This window comes from Phyllopteryx taeniolatus, chromosome 21 (genome assembly GCF_024500385.1).
Source record: "Phyllopteryx taeniolatus isolate TA_2022b chromosome 21, UOR_Ptae_1.2, whole genome shotgun sequence".
In the NCBI taxonomy this organism is placed as follows: Eukaryota; Metazoa; Chordata; class Actinopteri; order Syngnathiformes; family Syngnathidae; genus Phyllopteryx; species Phyllopteryx taeniolatus.
In genome coordinates this window covers 3,282,868-3,299,137 of record NC_084522.1, presented here as the reverse complement: position 1 = coordinate 3,299,137, position 16,270 = coordinate 3,282,868, and the positions used below count along the sequence as shown (strand labels likewise).

Below are 16,270 nucleotides of genomic sequence, written 5' to 3'. Positions count from 1 at the left end.
ACAAGCACCGCCCCGCTCGCACACGGACCAATAGCGACAGCTTTTTATAGTCGCGGCCGGCATTTGGCCCAATCAGAAGTGTTGTTGCATCGGACGCCAGTGTGAGGCGTTCAGGGCGCCCTTGTCTGGCGGCTTGGCTTGCCTCAACTCACCTGCTTCGAATGAAACAGACAGTTTAGCAAACTAGTCGAGAGGAAGAGGAGGTTTAATGGCTTGTATACGGCTTTACAATGTTTATTTGAATTATATATGGGAACATAGTCCAGAAATAGCAACGGGAACGCGAAATAGGTCGCCTCGCCGTACGGGGCGACTTTTTTTGACGTGATGTTCTGAAAGTTTAATGACGTCATGGCTTCACGTGCGGCGTCCAAGTCCAGGGAAATTTCAACAAAAGCAATTTTAATGTTATTAACGTCATTGTCTGAAGGGCATCACCAACCACGATCAATTCGAAGAGTTCACATTTAGTTGGGTCAGCAGACGTTTACTTCAGTGTTCCTCAAACTATTAAAATGAGGAAATAGGGGCACTAAAACTACAAATGGAAGGTTGACTGCTAACGTGTTGCTCGTGTTACCTATTTTTTGGAATGATCATCAAACCTGTGCTAGGATGTTCATTAAAACGCAAGCATGAACACCAGCTGCTTCAACACCGAGGAAACAACGTGAGAAGACGCTGCTTTAATTCTTATGGCGAGGAGACAATGTTTGCGAGAAAGCCCTGCTTTAATGCTTTTGCTGAAGGGACAACAAATGCAAGAAGACGCTGCTTTAAATCTTATGCAGAGGAGACAACATATGCGACAAAGTGCAGCTTTAATTCTGATGGCGAGGAGGCAACACGCTGCTTTAATCTGAGGAGCTATATGGGGGAGGACACTGCTTTAATTGTTATGCCGAGGAGAGAGAGAAAAACACTGCTTAACTGTTATGCCAAGGAGACGACGTAGGCGTGAAAACACCGCTTTAATACTTATGTTGAGGGGACTGAACACTAATTCTGATGCCAAGGAAACAACGTATGCCAGAAAATGCTAATTCTCATGGCAAGGGTATAAAAGCCTGCTTTAATTCTTATGCCGGGGAAAAACAGGTCACGTCTGTTTATATCCTACAAACTATGTTTAACTGCGATATTACTGTAAGAAATGTCAACTTGCTGACAACTCATTGACCAGCAAGTTGACATCAAGCTATCCATTAAGCTAACGCTAGCAGCCAAGTTTTTGTTAATCAGCTGCGGCCCTCTTATTGCGTTAGATAAGACGATCCGGAGCCGAAGAAAACGACGACGACGTTGGCGGCGACGGCAGCGGCGAGCGTACTTTTGCCCTGCGGTGACGCAAGGAGGCGCGCAATCAAGCGACACGCGGGGCTGTGCAGCTGCCACGTCCTTAAACGGAAGCGCGAGGATGGTGAGTGATCAAACACACACGCGCACACAGCTCAGCATCCCCACCATGTATCCCAAGCCGGACATTGGACTGACCCCATCCCCCCATCGCCCCACCCACCGCGCAAAACGCAGGATTCAGTAAAAAAAATAAAAAAATAAATAAATAATACAATCGCCTTGCAACGGTGTTATATAACCAGATTAGCTTTGTGGAGAGCCATCATGTTAAATGGCACAGACTACACTGATGAACGAAACTAATACCCGGGTATGGGCGCAACTTGCCCTTGTTTGTTCACGCACGCAGCATCCATGCAGACGCTGCTTACTTTTTATGCTGACGAAACAACGTAGGTGCGAAAGTGCAGCTTCCATTCGTATGTTGACGAGGCAAAACGCTGCTTTTTGTTCTAATGCCGAGAAGACGACAAAACGGGACCAGTTTTTATCTGAGAAACTCACTGTTGGAGAAAACACAGCTTGCGCCAAACCTAGGCAAGAACATCCGAAACCTGGAAATGACTTGATACGTTAGAACATTTGTAAGATGGCGGATGTTTATCCGGTCAGACTGCTTCTCTTGCACATGTAGGTCGATTCAATTCACCAGACTATTTTCCATTCAGGCTTTTGCTCGGCGGCCATGTGTGACATCATGCCATGTGACATCATCACTTGCCTCGCAGGCAAGTCACTGCGCTCCACTGCAGCGTGGCGTGAACACATGCGTGCGCTTTGGAGTGTGTGCGTTTGTTTTTGTGTGTGGCCAGATGAAACCATGGCATCATCGCTGCCCACTCACTGCGAGCGCAGATTATGTCAGAAAGTGACACGCGAGCAGAGCGGTCGCCGCCGCTGCTCCTGCTGTTGTTTTCATGGCGTTGTCGTCAACTCTTCGCCTCCATCCATCCTAAAGTGAAAGAGGAGCGACGGGGCTATGAGGAAGGACCTGAGGCCTGGAACCTCGCATCCGTGGCCCAGGGAAGGCGATTCCGAAGCTCGTTTGTCGGCTATCGCGTCGGATGAATCCTCGTCGTCTGATTCGGAGGCGCCGTCGGCGGCGCAGAGCGTGATGAAGAGGAGTCGGGGGTTCAGCACCTCTTTCAGCTTCGAGGAGGACCCCCAACTTCTGTCCGATGATGACGACACCCAAGAAGAAGAGGGAGAGGAGGAGTCGGCAAAGGAACTGGAGAAGCCCGATGCTTTTTTGGGGGGCAGCCGACCTCTGAGATCAGGCGTCCTCCGGCCTGGAGACTTGTGGCTTGCCATGTCCCAGTGCCTGGCTTTCAGATGGCCTCCTTGTCTGTCACTCAACAGGCCGGGCAAGAACTTAGCGGCCCAATCGGCAGGCAAGCAGCCGTCAGCCAATGAGAACCCCTCGAGGCCGTCGCCCTCGCGTGACAGAAACGTGATGCGGGAGAAAGAGGACGTCCCAACCAAGGGGGCAAAAAGCGGCCCTGCCCCTTTTCGAGGGATCTCCCGGTCCTCGCCGACGTTGCCGAGCACCAGGCTAGCGTCAGACTTAGCATCTGTGCTGCTGGAGAGAGAAACATTCTTGCGTATTGAGCTGGTAGATGCCGGCGAGGGAGGGGAAGATTCCCGCTTTCGGGCCGAGTGGAAACTTTCCGAGACGACCGAGGACCTGGCGGAGGGCGTTTGGTTCTCACGGAACCAGAGGACCACGGATTGACCTGTTTGTCAACCGCGTCTGAGCTGATCCTGTCATGGTGTCAAGTTTACGGCAGAGTGTGTGCATAAACTTTCGTTAAAAGACTGTGGCGAGGCAAAAACAACCAACCTTGAAGATTGGTCAGGCCTCAGGATTTGTGGCTCGCCATGTTCCGGTGTCTACCTTTCAGATGGCCCCCCCTTGTCTGTCCGAGTGGACCAAATTATCGAGTAACTGGTGGACCACACAACTTGGCCGAGTGGAAGCAATCTGAACCTACTCGGGGCTTGATGCGGGGCATTTGGCTCTCTCAGAATCAGAGAGCCACGGATTAACGTGCTTATGAATCGTGGACTCTGGTGGCGACAAAACTGGAGGAGCTGGAGACTTTTTCTTGGCAACAACCAACCTTCAATATCGGGTGTAACTCAGGCCTCAGGGGATCTGGCTCGCCATGTCTCCGTGCATTGCTTTCTGATGGCCTCCTTAACTGTTGATTAGTGGACCAATTATCTCGTAGCTGGTAGTCCCTGGTTGGCCGAGTGGAAGCTTCCCAAACCAACGAGCACAGGGCTTTTGTCTCTCTCGGAACCTGAGAACCGCATTTTTCAACCACACCTGAGGACTCTGCCTTCTGCGTTTTTGGCTACTAACGAACCTTTAAGGTCAGGCGTATTTCGGCCTGAGGAGTTCTGACTTTCCCTATCCCAGCGTCTGGCTTGCCGATGCCCTCCTTGCCTGTCACTCTTGCAGACGAAGAGGTAAGACACTCGTCGACCGGCTAGAAACAGACTTTGAGAGACACTCCCGCCAGCATATTGAGCTGGTAATCGCTGGCAAATAAGTAGAACACCTTTGCAACTGAAAGTAGAAGAAGGGTCCATAAAAGACTCTGGTAGAGATCCAGAACTGGAGAAACTGCACAATTTTTGGTGGTACCAACCAGCCTCCAAGATCGGGTCAATTCAGGCCTTAAGAGTTCTGGCTTGCCACGTTCCAGGTTCCAGCGTCTGGCTGCCCCCAGACGTCAGCATCAGATTCAGCATCTGTGCTGGTAGATGCCGGCGAGGAAGGGGAAGACTCGCTTGACCAGACTAAGCGGTAGCATTCACAGTCGACCAAGGACCTGATGGAGGACATTTGGCTCTCTGGTAATCAGCTGTTTGTCCGCCATCATGTTTGATGGCTTATCGCGAGGCCTTGTAGATGTGGCCGTAGTGGTGGTGTCCTCTTAGTTCACCTAATAATCGGCGAGACGAGCCTGTAAACATGCTTCTATGAGCTGCTATTTCCGGAATGGCCTCCAAGCACAATTCATGTTTAATTTTCCGCCTTTTGCCTCTCTCCCGAAGAACATCTTCTACACGGCTGGCTCCGTGTGCGAGAAGTGTTACCGCGATGTGATTTATCAATAAAATTGTCTGGCTTTAATTGTGTTCGTAATGTTCTCATTATTTTCGACTTGCACTCACCTCCGCAAACCTAATATGATCCAATACAAAAATTGTGCCACGACAAGGGTAATAATTCTCCCGTTTGTAATATTTGTTGTTGGCTCGTGGCGAATAGGTGTTGACGTGTTTGAAGGACGAAGCAGAGGGTGAGAGACGATTCCTGCAGTTCCACTCGTGATGGTGGACAAGAAGTCGTAACAATGCCATCCATTGTTTTGGACACAAAAATCAGGAGCGGCTCCTGTGATCATGACAGAAATAGTAGGCGGTCTGTGTGATGTCTTCTGTGTTCCGTGATGAGGACGCCGCAGATCAAGTGACATAACGAGGGAGAGCCACGAGGCCAAATGTCTTGGCAGACAAGGCCTGGCTTGTTTCGTACCCTGCGTAGCCACTCGGCACCACACCGGGATGGCTTAAGTACGGGACAAATGGAATGGAAAATACACAAAACTGCCAGACTTAACCGATTTTGTTTTTTTTAACTATCGTAAGACTTTTGTTTTTTCCTGGGGAATAACACTTATCAGGCTTTTTCCGCCCCCCCTGGCCATCACGTAGCGCCGCCCCTGAGAAGAAAAAGTACCACGGAAGCTACAAATGTTCCGTATGGACTAGAACCAAATTGTTTCATTGTGTTAAATGAAATATGCATGCGACGTCTTTGATGGACGTGAGGGAAAGTAACATCTCGCAGACGAAGAGCGAAGTGAGCGCTTTATCTCGAAAGGCAGCAATCGTCTGTCCCGCTTCAGTCCGACTAATCGTTTGCGTCTTTAATGACTTCCTCGTCGCTGACTGACAGTTCCGCCAGGCCGCATCGCCGCTTCTGCCGCGTTTTAATCTGGCGCGCTGTGCACATTCGGAGAAATGAAATTGGACGTTTGAATAAGCGAATGTGAGGAGTCTTTTAAATCCGGCTAAATGGAGCACATTAATACCTTCTAATGTGTGCTGGCCGACCCACAAATGAGCAAATTCCTCATTGCTTTTCATGTGCAGTCACTACTGAGTAGTCGCGAGAGTCTCGTGTGGCTTGGCACTTAGAGGTTTTATTGATGCAATCCATAAAGCTACATGAGTATTTGGAGATGATTGGATCAGTTGCTCCAGAATAAACATCCCCAAAAAGCTCATTTGCATGTGGGCAGTTTTAGGATAGTATCATTGTTAGTCAGAGTTGCAAAAATAATCCAGAAAATGATGATAAAAAAGTCTGAATTTTTTTACGATTATAATACTAAATTATTTTTTTTTTTTAATTAATCCGACACCATTACTTGTTACATTTTTTTTAATATTAGAATTTCAAAAAGTATAAACATAATTCTCACAACATTATGACTTTATTGTAATACGACTTTATTCTGACAATTTGGACTTTATTCTCATATAATTATTTCGGAAAAATGTGACTTTCTGTTTATATTAACACTTCTCATAATATGTACTTCTTTCTCTCATAAGGTTATGACTTCCCTCTTATATATATATAAAAAAAGAATTGTCTCGCAATAGTGTGACTTTCTCTTAATATTCCAATTTAATTAACGATAGACAGGTCACGTAACACTCTGTATCTGCTGTCATTAATGTTTTGGTTTTTTCTCATAATGTGACCTTTATTCTTTCAATATAACAATTTTAGAATATTATTAAAACTTTATTCTCATATCATTTTGATTTTATTCTTGTCATGTTGTGACATTATTCAAGCAACTTAGTGACTTGTTTTCTCGTAATAATAGAATTTTTTTCTGTCAAACTATTTTTATATTACAAATTTTCTCATCATATTACGGCTGTCTTTTGTTCTGACACAATATTATAACTTCATTTTTGTTATATATTTAAAACAAAAAATTCTGGCGTGCCCTCTCACGTTAGCGTCGTCGTCAGTGACACATTTCCGGCTAACGGCACTTCTTCGACATGTCGGTTGAGGTGCAAATGCTCATGGGTAAATTCTCTCGCCTCTGTCGAACTTTTATTTTTTTTTTTTTACACACCCCAATTACTTAGTTGCTTCACGACCATGAAACAGTCTACGATAAAAATCTAAGATTGTACGCATGCTAGCTGGCACAATAGTGAAGATGCCGCGATAAGTGGACATGCTGTGTCTGCATATGCATTCAAATTGATTTTATTTTTCCTTTTTTTTTTCTTTTGCCTCCGAGGCAGCCACGTTCACGACTGGATGAGCATTCGGGAGAAATGGAGCAGGAAATACGCACGGCCGATCAAGACGGGAGGGCATGGTAAAAGCAAAACATGTTTTTTTTAGTGCCTATTGGCAGTCGTAATGGCGCCACCTGGAAAATTTGGGGGGGGGGAATCTGCCTTCGCAACCAGTTTCACTGATCGACACAAATTTTGTTAGACATGTTTATCATAACAGGAAAAAGTCTCAAGGACCCATGTGCAAAATTGAACAGGAAGTCAGCCATTTTGGTTTGAAGGGGCCCTTTTGGGTGATTCCAGGGCCTTTGACAAGCACAGCTTTAATTTATCTTGGCCTTGTTTCCCGTAGCATCTCTTATTCATGCCTCAGCCCCTCACTGGTGGTAAATGTTTCATTTCATACAGGAGGAATGGGAAATTAGGTCTATTTTTAGCCAGAATTAAGGGTCAACAATGTGATTTGTCAATCTTTTCAAATGAATTAAACTATAATGAAATCGCAAAAAATACACGACAAACCAATAAAACTAAATCACGTTGTCTGTAGATGTCTTTGAGGTAAAAAAAATAAAATAATTAATCTTGCATTGCAACTGCCAGCCACTAGATGGCGACAGTGATCTATTTAAGGCCTGTTCACCAAAACAGGATCTCTGTTCACTTTACTATTGCAAATAAAATGTACTGTGTTAAATATAAAAAAAAAATTCGAATTGAATTTGTATAAATATAGAACAATGATATTTTAAAATCTAGTTTTATTAAAAACGCATCTAATTAAATTACTGTAATATCTTAAACATTCTATGTCAATCGATATCTCTCTCTCGCTCTCTCTCTCTCTCTCTCTCTCTCTCTCTCTCTATATATATATATAGGAAACATTGCCTTTTAAAAATGTGAATTTACAAATATTTAGAAAATCTATTTTTTGTTAAAATTATGACTTTTAATAATATAATGTAAAACTTAATGGAGGGTTGATATTAATTTAATAAAACAAATAATACAAATATTTAACGTAGGAATTGAATATTAATATATTTTAAAAAATAAAACAAAATATAAAGAACATTTCATACAAACACATCAGCGATGTAAAAAATATGAAAATGAAATAAAATAATATTTCAAAATTTCAGTTAATTATATTTTAAAGAAATAATAATCTTATATCAATATCACTATTATTTTAAATATGAAAAGATTTTTTTTTTAAAATAGCAAAATAGTTACAAATTAATTGACTATAAATATAATTTCAAAAATATGCAAAAACTACAAATTTTCATTAAAATGTTAAAAATATTGAAATTTCCTCAAAATATCTAAAAAGTTAATGAAAATGTATTTAATAACATTAGACACAAGTTCCAAATTAAATTGGATTAAAATCTTCATTCTCACCAGACTCGACCATGATGTCGCCATATACAGTATATAGTACTGTTTATCTGCATACATAGTATCTCTTTCTATGTGCAAAGTGTTCTTCTTTATGTGCGGCTGTGAATGCACCGCTCGTCATTCACACTCCACCCTGAGGCGAATTAATTTTTTCCAAATAGTGAATTATTAACAGTGATGGGAGACAGACTTTTTCGTGAGGTCAAACAAGGGTTAAAACACATTGAAACATGAAGAAAAAAAATGGAATCATTGTCATGTTTACCGACAGCCGGCGTGTTGGTTGTTTGATGCAGTCCCAGTTTGCCGCGTTGCCAGGCAACAAGTTTTGGTCAGCGTGGAAAACGAGAGAAGTCGACACAATGGGAATGAACAGCTGAGGAACAATGTGAGGGTGTTGCTTGGACAATTTGTGTTAAGGGCTCGTGGGAGGTTCTGCTGGGCGCCGGGTGGGCCTGCTCCGACCCGACTCAAATAACGGATGCCGTCTTCCCACGCGGGCACTCAAAGCACTCAGTCACACAAAGTAGCACCACATTAAGTCACTTTCAATACAAATACAAAAGCACTAAGCACCACATTTTCTATTCATCATTTTTTTTTATTCATCAAATAAAATGTATTATTTAAAAAAGTATGGATTTTGTAATTTATAAATTGAAATGATTTTTTTTTAATTAACGATAAAATAATTCAAAGGTTTTAAATAATTTTTTTGTAATATATTGATAGTTTTTTGTAATCAAAAACAGAAAATAAGACACTAAATTGATAAAATATTTCAATAAAATAAATACAATTCCATTCGTGAACTATATTGAAATCTTTTCGTAAAAACAATGATTAAAAAATGAATTTAAAAAAACTGTCAATCAATTACGATTATATTAAAATGTACAAATTTGTAAAAAAAAAAAAAAAAAATTATTTAAAGAGTGATCTAAAAATACAGTTAAAAACACAGTTTAATACAGTTTAATGAAATTGTATTTAAGAAAATAAAAACTTCAATCTCACCAGACTTTAAAATTTTTTTTAAAAAGTAAATGAAATTAAAATAGTCTCGCTCACCCAACTCTCATCATGGAGAATAAATCTTCACATTTTGTGTGCTTTTTTGCTTATTTCCACACCCATAGATGCAGTACATGCAGACTTGAAAAGTAAAGCTATGAGAGACTTCTGGCTGAGTGGTCGCCACGCATCTTCGCGCTGTCGTCTCGCACAACAGAGGTGAAAAGTTTGCACATGGCTCGGAGACTTTGCATCCACGCAAATATTACATAAAACCCTCACGCACATGGTCCGTTTCCTAGGGAACGGTATTTTTTATTTATTTTTTTACATCCCTCTCATCTGACAGCTCCCTCGGCTCGCCTCGCCTGCTTTCGTCCGCCGAGGCCTGCCGTCTGTTTGCAAGCTTCAGCTCTGCTTTGTCACTTTTTCACACTTTTTGGGAGACGCTGCGGAAAAACGTGTTGGGAATTGCCAAGTATACAGCAGTGATTCTCAAAGTGTTGTACGCGAAAGAATCACCACCCAAGTACAGTTCACTTGTATTTAACTTTTAAGTTAAAAACATTCACATTTAATCTTTCACTCATTCGCTGCCATGGACGTTTCTATTCGTCAACAGGAATCCAACTGTGTACTGCCACCGACGTATATATCCGTCAAGTGTGTTTTTAACAGGTAGGCGTAGAAGACGTTCTCGCCCAGCTTGTCTGTGAAATTCAAGCGTCTACGTAACTGTAATGACTAACAGACACCAGTAGATGGGAGTGTTGCATGGCTTTGGATTTGAGTTAAGCTCAGCTTTTGAGTGGATGATAAAGATTAGGCGGTCAATATCAGTTTGTCGTGTCGATTATGAAACGTTTTGCGCTATAGTGGTAGTATATAGTGGTCTAAGTCCAAACGTCTTTCAAATATCATGAAAGATGGTAATAACATGTACTTATGCTAATATGCAGTTACAAAGAAAACTTGGATGCAATAGTGGTCTAAGTCCAAATATTTCTCAAATCTATCCATATTTAATAAAATATGTTACATGACATTCACTTATACTAATGTGCACTTGGAAAAAAACTGTAGTGCAATCGTGGTTTAGGTTCAAACATCTGTCAAATCCATCAATAGCTCATGAAAGATGCTAACAATAACCTATGCTAACATGCAGTTAGAAAAAAAGCCCAAGTGCAAGAGTCCAATCATCTCTCAAATCTAGCAATATCATAATGAAAGATGAGAAATAATATTGGCTCATACGAACAGACAATTATAAAACGAAGTGTCGTGCACTAGTGTTCGTATCTCGAGGCACCGCTGTACTTCAGTTTGGCACCCGGACGGCTTTCTCAAGGTTCCCCGTCCCCAGCGTTAATGATGTCATTGCACTTGTGCGCCTTCACATCAATTTCGCACTCGCCGTCGTCGGTGCGTTTCCGCCGTCAATGAGCGATGCGCCGCGGGAGCAAATGAGTCTTTAATGCTTCCCATCAGCCGCACTCAAAATGGGTCGAAAGTAAGACAGGCAGGGAGGAGGAGGGGAACCTTACGCGAAGGACGCCTGATGCTCTCCTCTGCATCATGCTAATGACGAGGATTATCACACGCGGAGTTTCTACTTTGCCCACGCCTCCTGAACGCACCCCGTTGCTGTTCTGCTTGCACCTTTTCACCTCCTCGGAGGATGCGAGGCGTTCACAGGTCACACACACATCAGCATCTGCGCTTCCTCCTCCTGTGCACACTCCTCCTCCCTTCTAGCTCTACTCACATCCTCTCTCTCTCTCTCTCTCTCTCTCTCTCTCTCTCTCTCGTCGCTGTACGCCTCGCCTCAGCTCGACACAGGCGCAGCGTCTCCTCTCCCGGACGTAAAAAGCAGGAAAATGCTGCGCTCTAACGAGGAAGCGAGCGTGAGGAGGCGCGGTGGGCTGGTGTAGCGTCTTCTTTTTGAAGGTGCGAAGGACCGTTTTGTCTCGGAAGCGGGGGAAAAAAATAATACATACGCATCAAGGATGTCCACCTCGCCTAGTGCAGCCGAGGGGAGCCAGAGGAACTCTTGTAAGCAAACTTACCTTTTTTGTGTGTGTGTCTGTTGGTGGTGGGGGGGTCGGTTGGTGGTAGTGCGGATATGGGGGAACCTGACGTGCTATAATGGACGGCAGGACCTCAAAAGTCAAACAAGTCTTAAAAAGTAGTAAAATTGTGTAAATATATGCCCCCCCTCAAAAAAAAAAAAATCACTGAGACACTTAAAAGAGAACCAGTGTGATGATAACCATAGAACAGGAAGTGGAAAAGCGTGGAGTGGCTTGTTTTTGTATGTGTGATAACGCCGCACAAGTCTTGCCAGTGATTGCAGATGACTTTGATGATGGTAACCATAGAACAGGAAGTGGACTCTACTGCAACATCGGGTCCGGCTGCTCGGGACACTATGAATGTTTAAATATTCAATCGCATAAACGTTTTAATCAAACATAGCTAATGCAATTAGCATTAGCATCATGCCTAATAAAGGAGCATGTCTTACGTGGTGTCTTTAGAGGTGTAGTTGTAGTTTTACTCTGTTTTGGTTTTGTTTTGGTTAGTTTTTTTCGCTATTTGACTTCCTACCTTGGCTCCCGTTTGTACGGAAAAGCGACGCAGAATATAAGCGGTAAAAATACGTTTTTTAAAGGCATATAGTAAATTTTTCAGATTTAATTTTTTGTGTGTGTTTCCATAACCATCGAGTAGGAAATGGATCATATGGGACTTATGGGTTTGGTTGTTCAGTACAACATGAGCGACAAATGCTAACACCTAATGGAAATGCCATAGACGGGCTAACGAATGGCATTGGTGTCGCGACATAACACTTTAAGCAACGGATATTTGAACACAAAAGGTGGAGCAACACGTGTAACACATGTAGACAGACAATATAACAATAATACTCGTGTATATTCTTTATCCTCTACGAAGAACGGCTAATGTTACTGCAGCTTACTGAGGAGCTGAGACCGTCTAAATGTGCGTTATAGCTGTATTATACTGCCACCCGGTGGCAATGGCGAGCACACCAGAAGGAGCAGCACACTGTCCATTGAATTGAAGAAACGCTTTTATAAAGTACAATAGTCTAGTGAGAGTCATTGCACGTGCGTGCGCGTGGACAAGTATGACAATGCTGTAAAGCGTAACAACTGCTGAGTGTGGGTGGGTGGGAGTGAGCCAGCTGCTTCATTGCGGCCTTCAGCAACACGCGCGCACACACGAAGTTGTGTGCCGAAAAGTGGCTGATTGATAACATGATGTGACTCATTTTGAGGAATCTCTCACACACACACACACACGCACGCATGGCACAAGATCATAGTGGAGGAGAAGAGGGGGGGGGTGTAGGCTTGATGGAATGGCCCTTTTATTGCTTCCATTATTGCCAGCAACAACCCCCGCCCCTCCCCCCCCCCCCCCCCCCCCCCCGCCCCACGTCACCTCTTCTCATCCTCCAGGCTTTCATCCCCTTTCCCCTCCTGCCACCATCGTGTTATTTATTTACCCACAATCCCTTGCTTCTTCTTGCCTGGGTGAAAGTGTAATGATGTGATCAGACAGCAGCCACACAAAAAAAATAAATACAATTAAAAAGAGAGTTGTCCCGATAGTTAGTTAGTTAGTTAGTTTTATTTCTGGGTGAGGAGGAGGAGAATTTGGATGCGAGCAATGCGGTACACGACCTTGACGCTAAACGTCGAACTGCCTCGTGATCATAAACATACGGCTGTTGATAGTTACTTGGTGTTCAAAAATAACCTTGAGCCTCGTGCTGCTTCACCAAGTCAGCACATAGAGGAATGTGAACAGGAAGTAGGTTTTATGTACACTGGCTAGCAAGTGTTTAGCGCCTAAAGCAGTGCTAATGGAAATCAAATGGAGGAAAATTGGCATTTGTTGATAACGTAGTTTTGCCTTATTAATACATTCTTTATCCTCTGTGAAGAGCGACGAATAATACTGTGGCTTACTGAGCAGTTGTGACCGTCTTCTTTGGTTCTTTGTCTGTAGCCTACTGCCCCCTGGTGGCCAAGGTGGACACACCAAAAGGAGCAGCACAATATCCATTGAATTTATGCAAAAATGCGGATAAAAGTGCAGAATTTCTCTACATTGTTTTAACTGTCATTACTGTATGTGTTTTTAAGTATTTAAATATTAAAAGTTTTTTTGAAAGGATTCGGCGGAAAATTACCCGACGGACTCGCTGCCCTCCATTCGAACCCGACACGCGCAGCTCTTCAAATAAAAGACAAGTGAAAATGGAACGTGACCTCGTTTCACGATGGGCTAATTAGCATGTTGCTAACTTAGGCCCCCGCTTATCGTTTCGTCCAGATGTTCAGAGCGCTAACAATGCTATCAATAGACATGAAATAGTTGATGAAAGGATCTATTTTTGTGTCCCGGTCGGCCGCCATTTGGAAGTCATCACGGTCTTGTTTTAGATTTAATCTGTCGGGCTGCTCTTAACAAAACGGCGAGCGTGTGAAATGAATGCGCGGCGAGCGCGACGCCTCGATAAAACGCTCGGTCACGTCCACGGGCGCCACGCTAAGCTAATTAACGATAAGACGATGACAGGCGTGATTTGAAGTGAATGGTGGGCTTTCATGTTGAAGGCTTTGACCCACTTCAACTTTGGCAGGGGCGAGGGTGCCGAGTGGCCATCGTTTTCACGGATCACATTCGTCGGATCCCCGATACAAGCGGCCGAAATGATTATTCCAGCATGCCTTAATTATCCGATGCCCCGTTTAGCATCCCTCCATCCATCGGCCGTCCATTTATTCGTCTATCAATCATTCACCCATTCACCCATTCTGTAGGCATCCTTCCATCCATCCATCCATCCGTGCATTGATGGATTCTTCACCCATATGTCATTCGACCGTATCCATCAGCCAGTGCGTTTGCATATTTTCACCCCACCGATGCGTCCTCCCACTCTCCGAACAAGAACTTCACGTCCCGTCTCAATTTGCGCTGGCAGATGGTTTCAAAAGGCAGCGTTCCACGTGCCTGCTGCACCACGGCGGGCGGCCGGGCGCAATATCGCCGCCCCCCCCCCCACACACTCCGGTCTCCTTCCTGTGACAACTCCGCAGCAGTGTGCGTGTGCGTGCGTGCGTGTGTGTTTGTATCCTACCGTCCTTAAAGCCTCCTTACTCAGGCCACGTGTGCAGAGAGCAAATAAACCCCCCGAGGCGCCTCTTGTTCAGACTGGGGTCATTGAATGCATCTCGCATACGGTACCGTAATTCCTCAGCATGTTCACAGTTCACCGATTCACATTCGTTCCTGGGGAAGACGCCGCAAGATGGTGACAAGACAAAACCTTGTCGAAAAAGGAAAGTAGTACATTGGTGTCGAGTGTGTCCAAGTGATACATCTCGACTGAGGGACGAGCTGAGTGTCTGGGCGTGAGTTGTGGCCTACAGCGGCTCCTTTCAAGTGTTCTTATTTTGAATTTGTGCGTTTGACCCGTTCGATAAACAGCGGAAAGTGCATCGGCGACTGCGGCTCTCCTCGACCGCGCGTCGCGTTTCTTTTCCGGCGTAACTCCGGCGGCGGCATTTTTGAGAAAGAAGACGAAACTCTACGAGAAGACGTTAGACACAAATGTTACGATGATGCGAAACTGCAGAAGGCAGCCTGGGGGGCGCTGATGTTTCTTTTTTCTTTTTTTATTCAGTTTTTTATTTGTTATTTTTGTATTACGCATTTGTTTGATGTCATGTTTCGGTATTTTAAACAGTATTTTACAAAATTTTTATAATATTTGGGCAACAAAATATGGCTGAAGTGAGTGATATTTTTCATTTTATTTTCATCCATTTTATTCAGAATTTAAATTTTTTTTAATTTCTTTTGTGCTCTCTCATATTTTTAGATATATAATATTTTTGAATGTTTGTTCTATATTTCTATTTGTCATCTAATATTTACCAATATTTTTGTTTTTGTAATAATTTTAAATGCATTTTTGCATATTTTTGGCCCAAACCTGAGCACTTATAGCGAGCGGCTAAAAATACCCGGCGAACAGGAGAAAACGGCGGCCGTCCTCAACGTCAACGCTGTCTGGGTCTTGAAATGTTAGCCCGCTAGCAGCAAACAAGTCTACCTGGGAGAAGAGAGCTCCGTATTTCCCACAGGGAGGATCGTTTGCGATTGTTGGCCTCGACCGAACGAGATTCTGGGCTGGAGCGCAACATTTTCGGATCGAAACATAAAAGCGGCTCTCTGAGGACCGCGACGCGTTCACAGCGACAGCGGCTGTCGTCAGGTTTTTGCCAGGGCGCGGAGGACAAATCGGCCGCCAAAATCCAGTAACGCTCGTCCCTGGTGGCGGCTCGTCGCTATTTGAAGGACACTACAGTGGAAATCAGGTTTCTGTTAGTGTTGGGCACTCAGAGGTTCGAGGATGACAAAAACAAATATTCGGCCCATAGTTAGCTAGCGTAACCCTTAATCGGTTCACAAATATTAGCAAAATTCCAAGTATTATACACACAGATGCTGTTACTTAGTTACGGATGTGTCATGCAGGACTGATAAACGTCTCCCTCAAATAGACGCCCGAATTTAACTGTTGACTAACTCTTACCCTCTCCGAACCCTCAGCCTGAACCAAAACCCGACCCAAATCCAAACCCTACACTTTCCAAACAGCGTGCGTGCGTTGCGCTCGAGTGTAAAGGCAAACACAGCCGCGGTGACGTCAGCGCGGTCGCCGTCCGCGCGAGTGTAAAGAAGGCTTAAGACTGAAACCCTAACCCCTAATCAAAACCCCGACTGCAACCCTAACCACAACCGAACCCTTACCCATACCTCAGTCTGCTTATTTGCAGGCGGTCCGGTGATTGTTACGATGCGCCGCGATGATTTTGGTTGCGCGTATGTCGCAGCCGCTTTTTGGCTCCATCAAATGAGTCAATTCCGCCGTAAAGCTGCCGTGGGACGCTAACGGGGCTGAATGGCTCTCCGTGGCGTCTGCAGTGAGACGCCACTTCCTCTACACCAACCCGCCGTCTCTATAGCGACACACAGCAGATGGAGCGCGTGCGTTCGTGCGTGCGAGGACACACAGTGTCACGCAGGAAGT

The 16,270-nt window shown here is 44.2% G+C and overlaps 1 protein-coding gene across 14 annotated transcripts in view; it reads left to right on the top strand.

Moving 5' to 3' along the window:
* dtnbp1b (dystrobrevin binding protein 1b) overlaps nucleotides 1-16,270 on the top strand; it is a 46,885-nt gene that overhangs the window by 24,285 nt on the left and 6,330 nt on the right. For 6 of the 14 annotated variants that reach the window (XM_061759699.1, XM_061759700.1, XM_061759697.1 and 3 more), the window contains 2 exons: nucleotides 1,266-1,420; nucleotides 2,318-4,501. In XM_061759699.1, coding sequence (XP_061615683.1) covers nucleotides 2,339-3,091 — 753 coding nt within the window. In that variant the 5' untranslated portion in view covers nucleotides 1,266-1,420; nucleotides 2,318-2,338 and the 3' untranslated portion in view covers nucleotides 3,092-4,501. Of the gene's footprint in view, nucleotides 1-196; nucleotides 671-1,265; nucleotides 1,421-2,317; nucleotides 4,502-6,704; nucleotides 6,786-9,254; nucleotides 9,349-10,961; nucleotides 11,185-16,270 lie in introns of those variants that run through there. The other 8 variants (XM_061759709.1, XM_061759706.1, XM_061759703.1 and 5 more) reach the window with 7 other exon arrangements.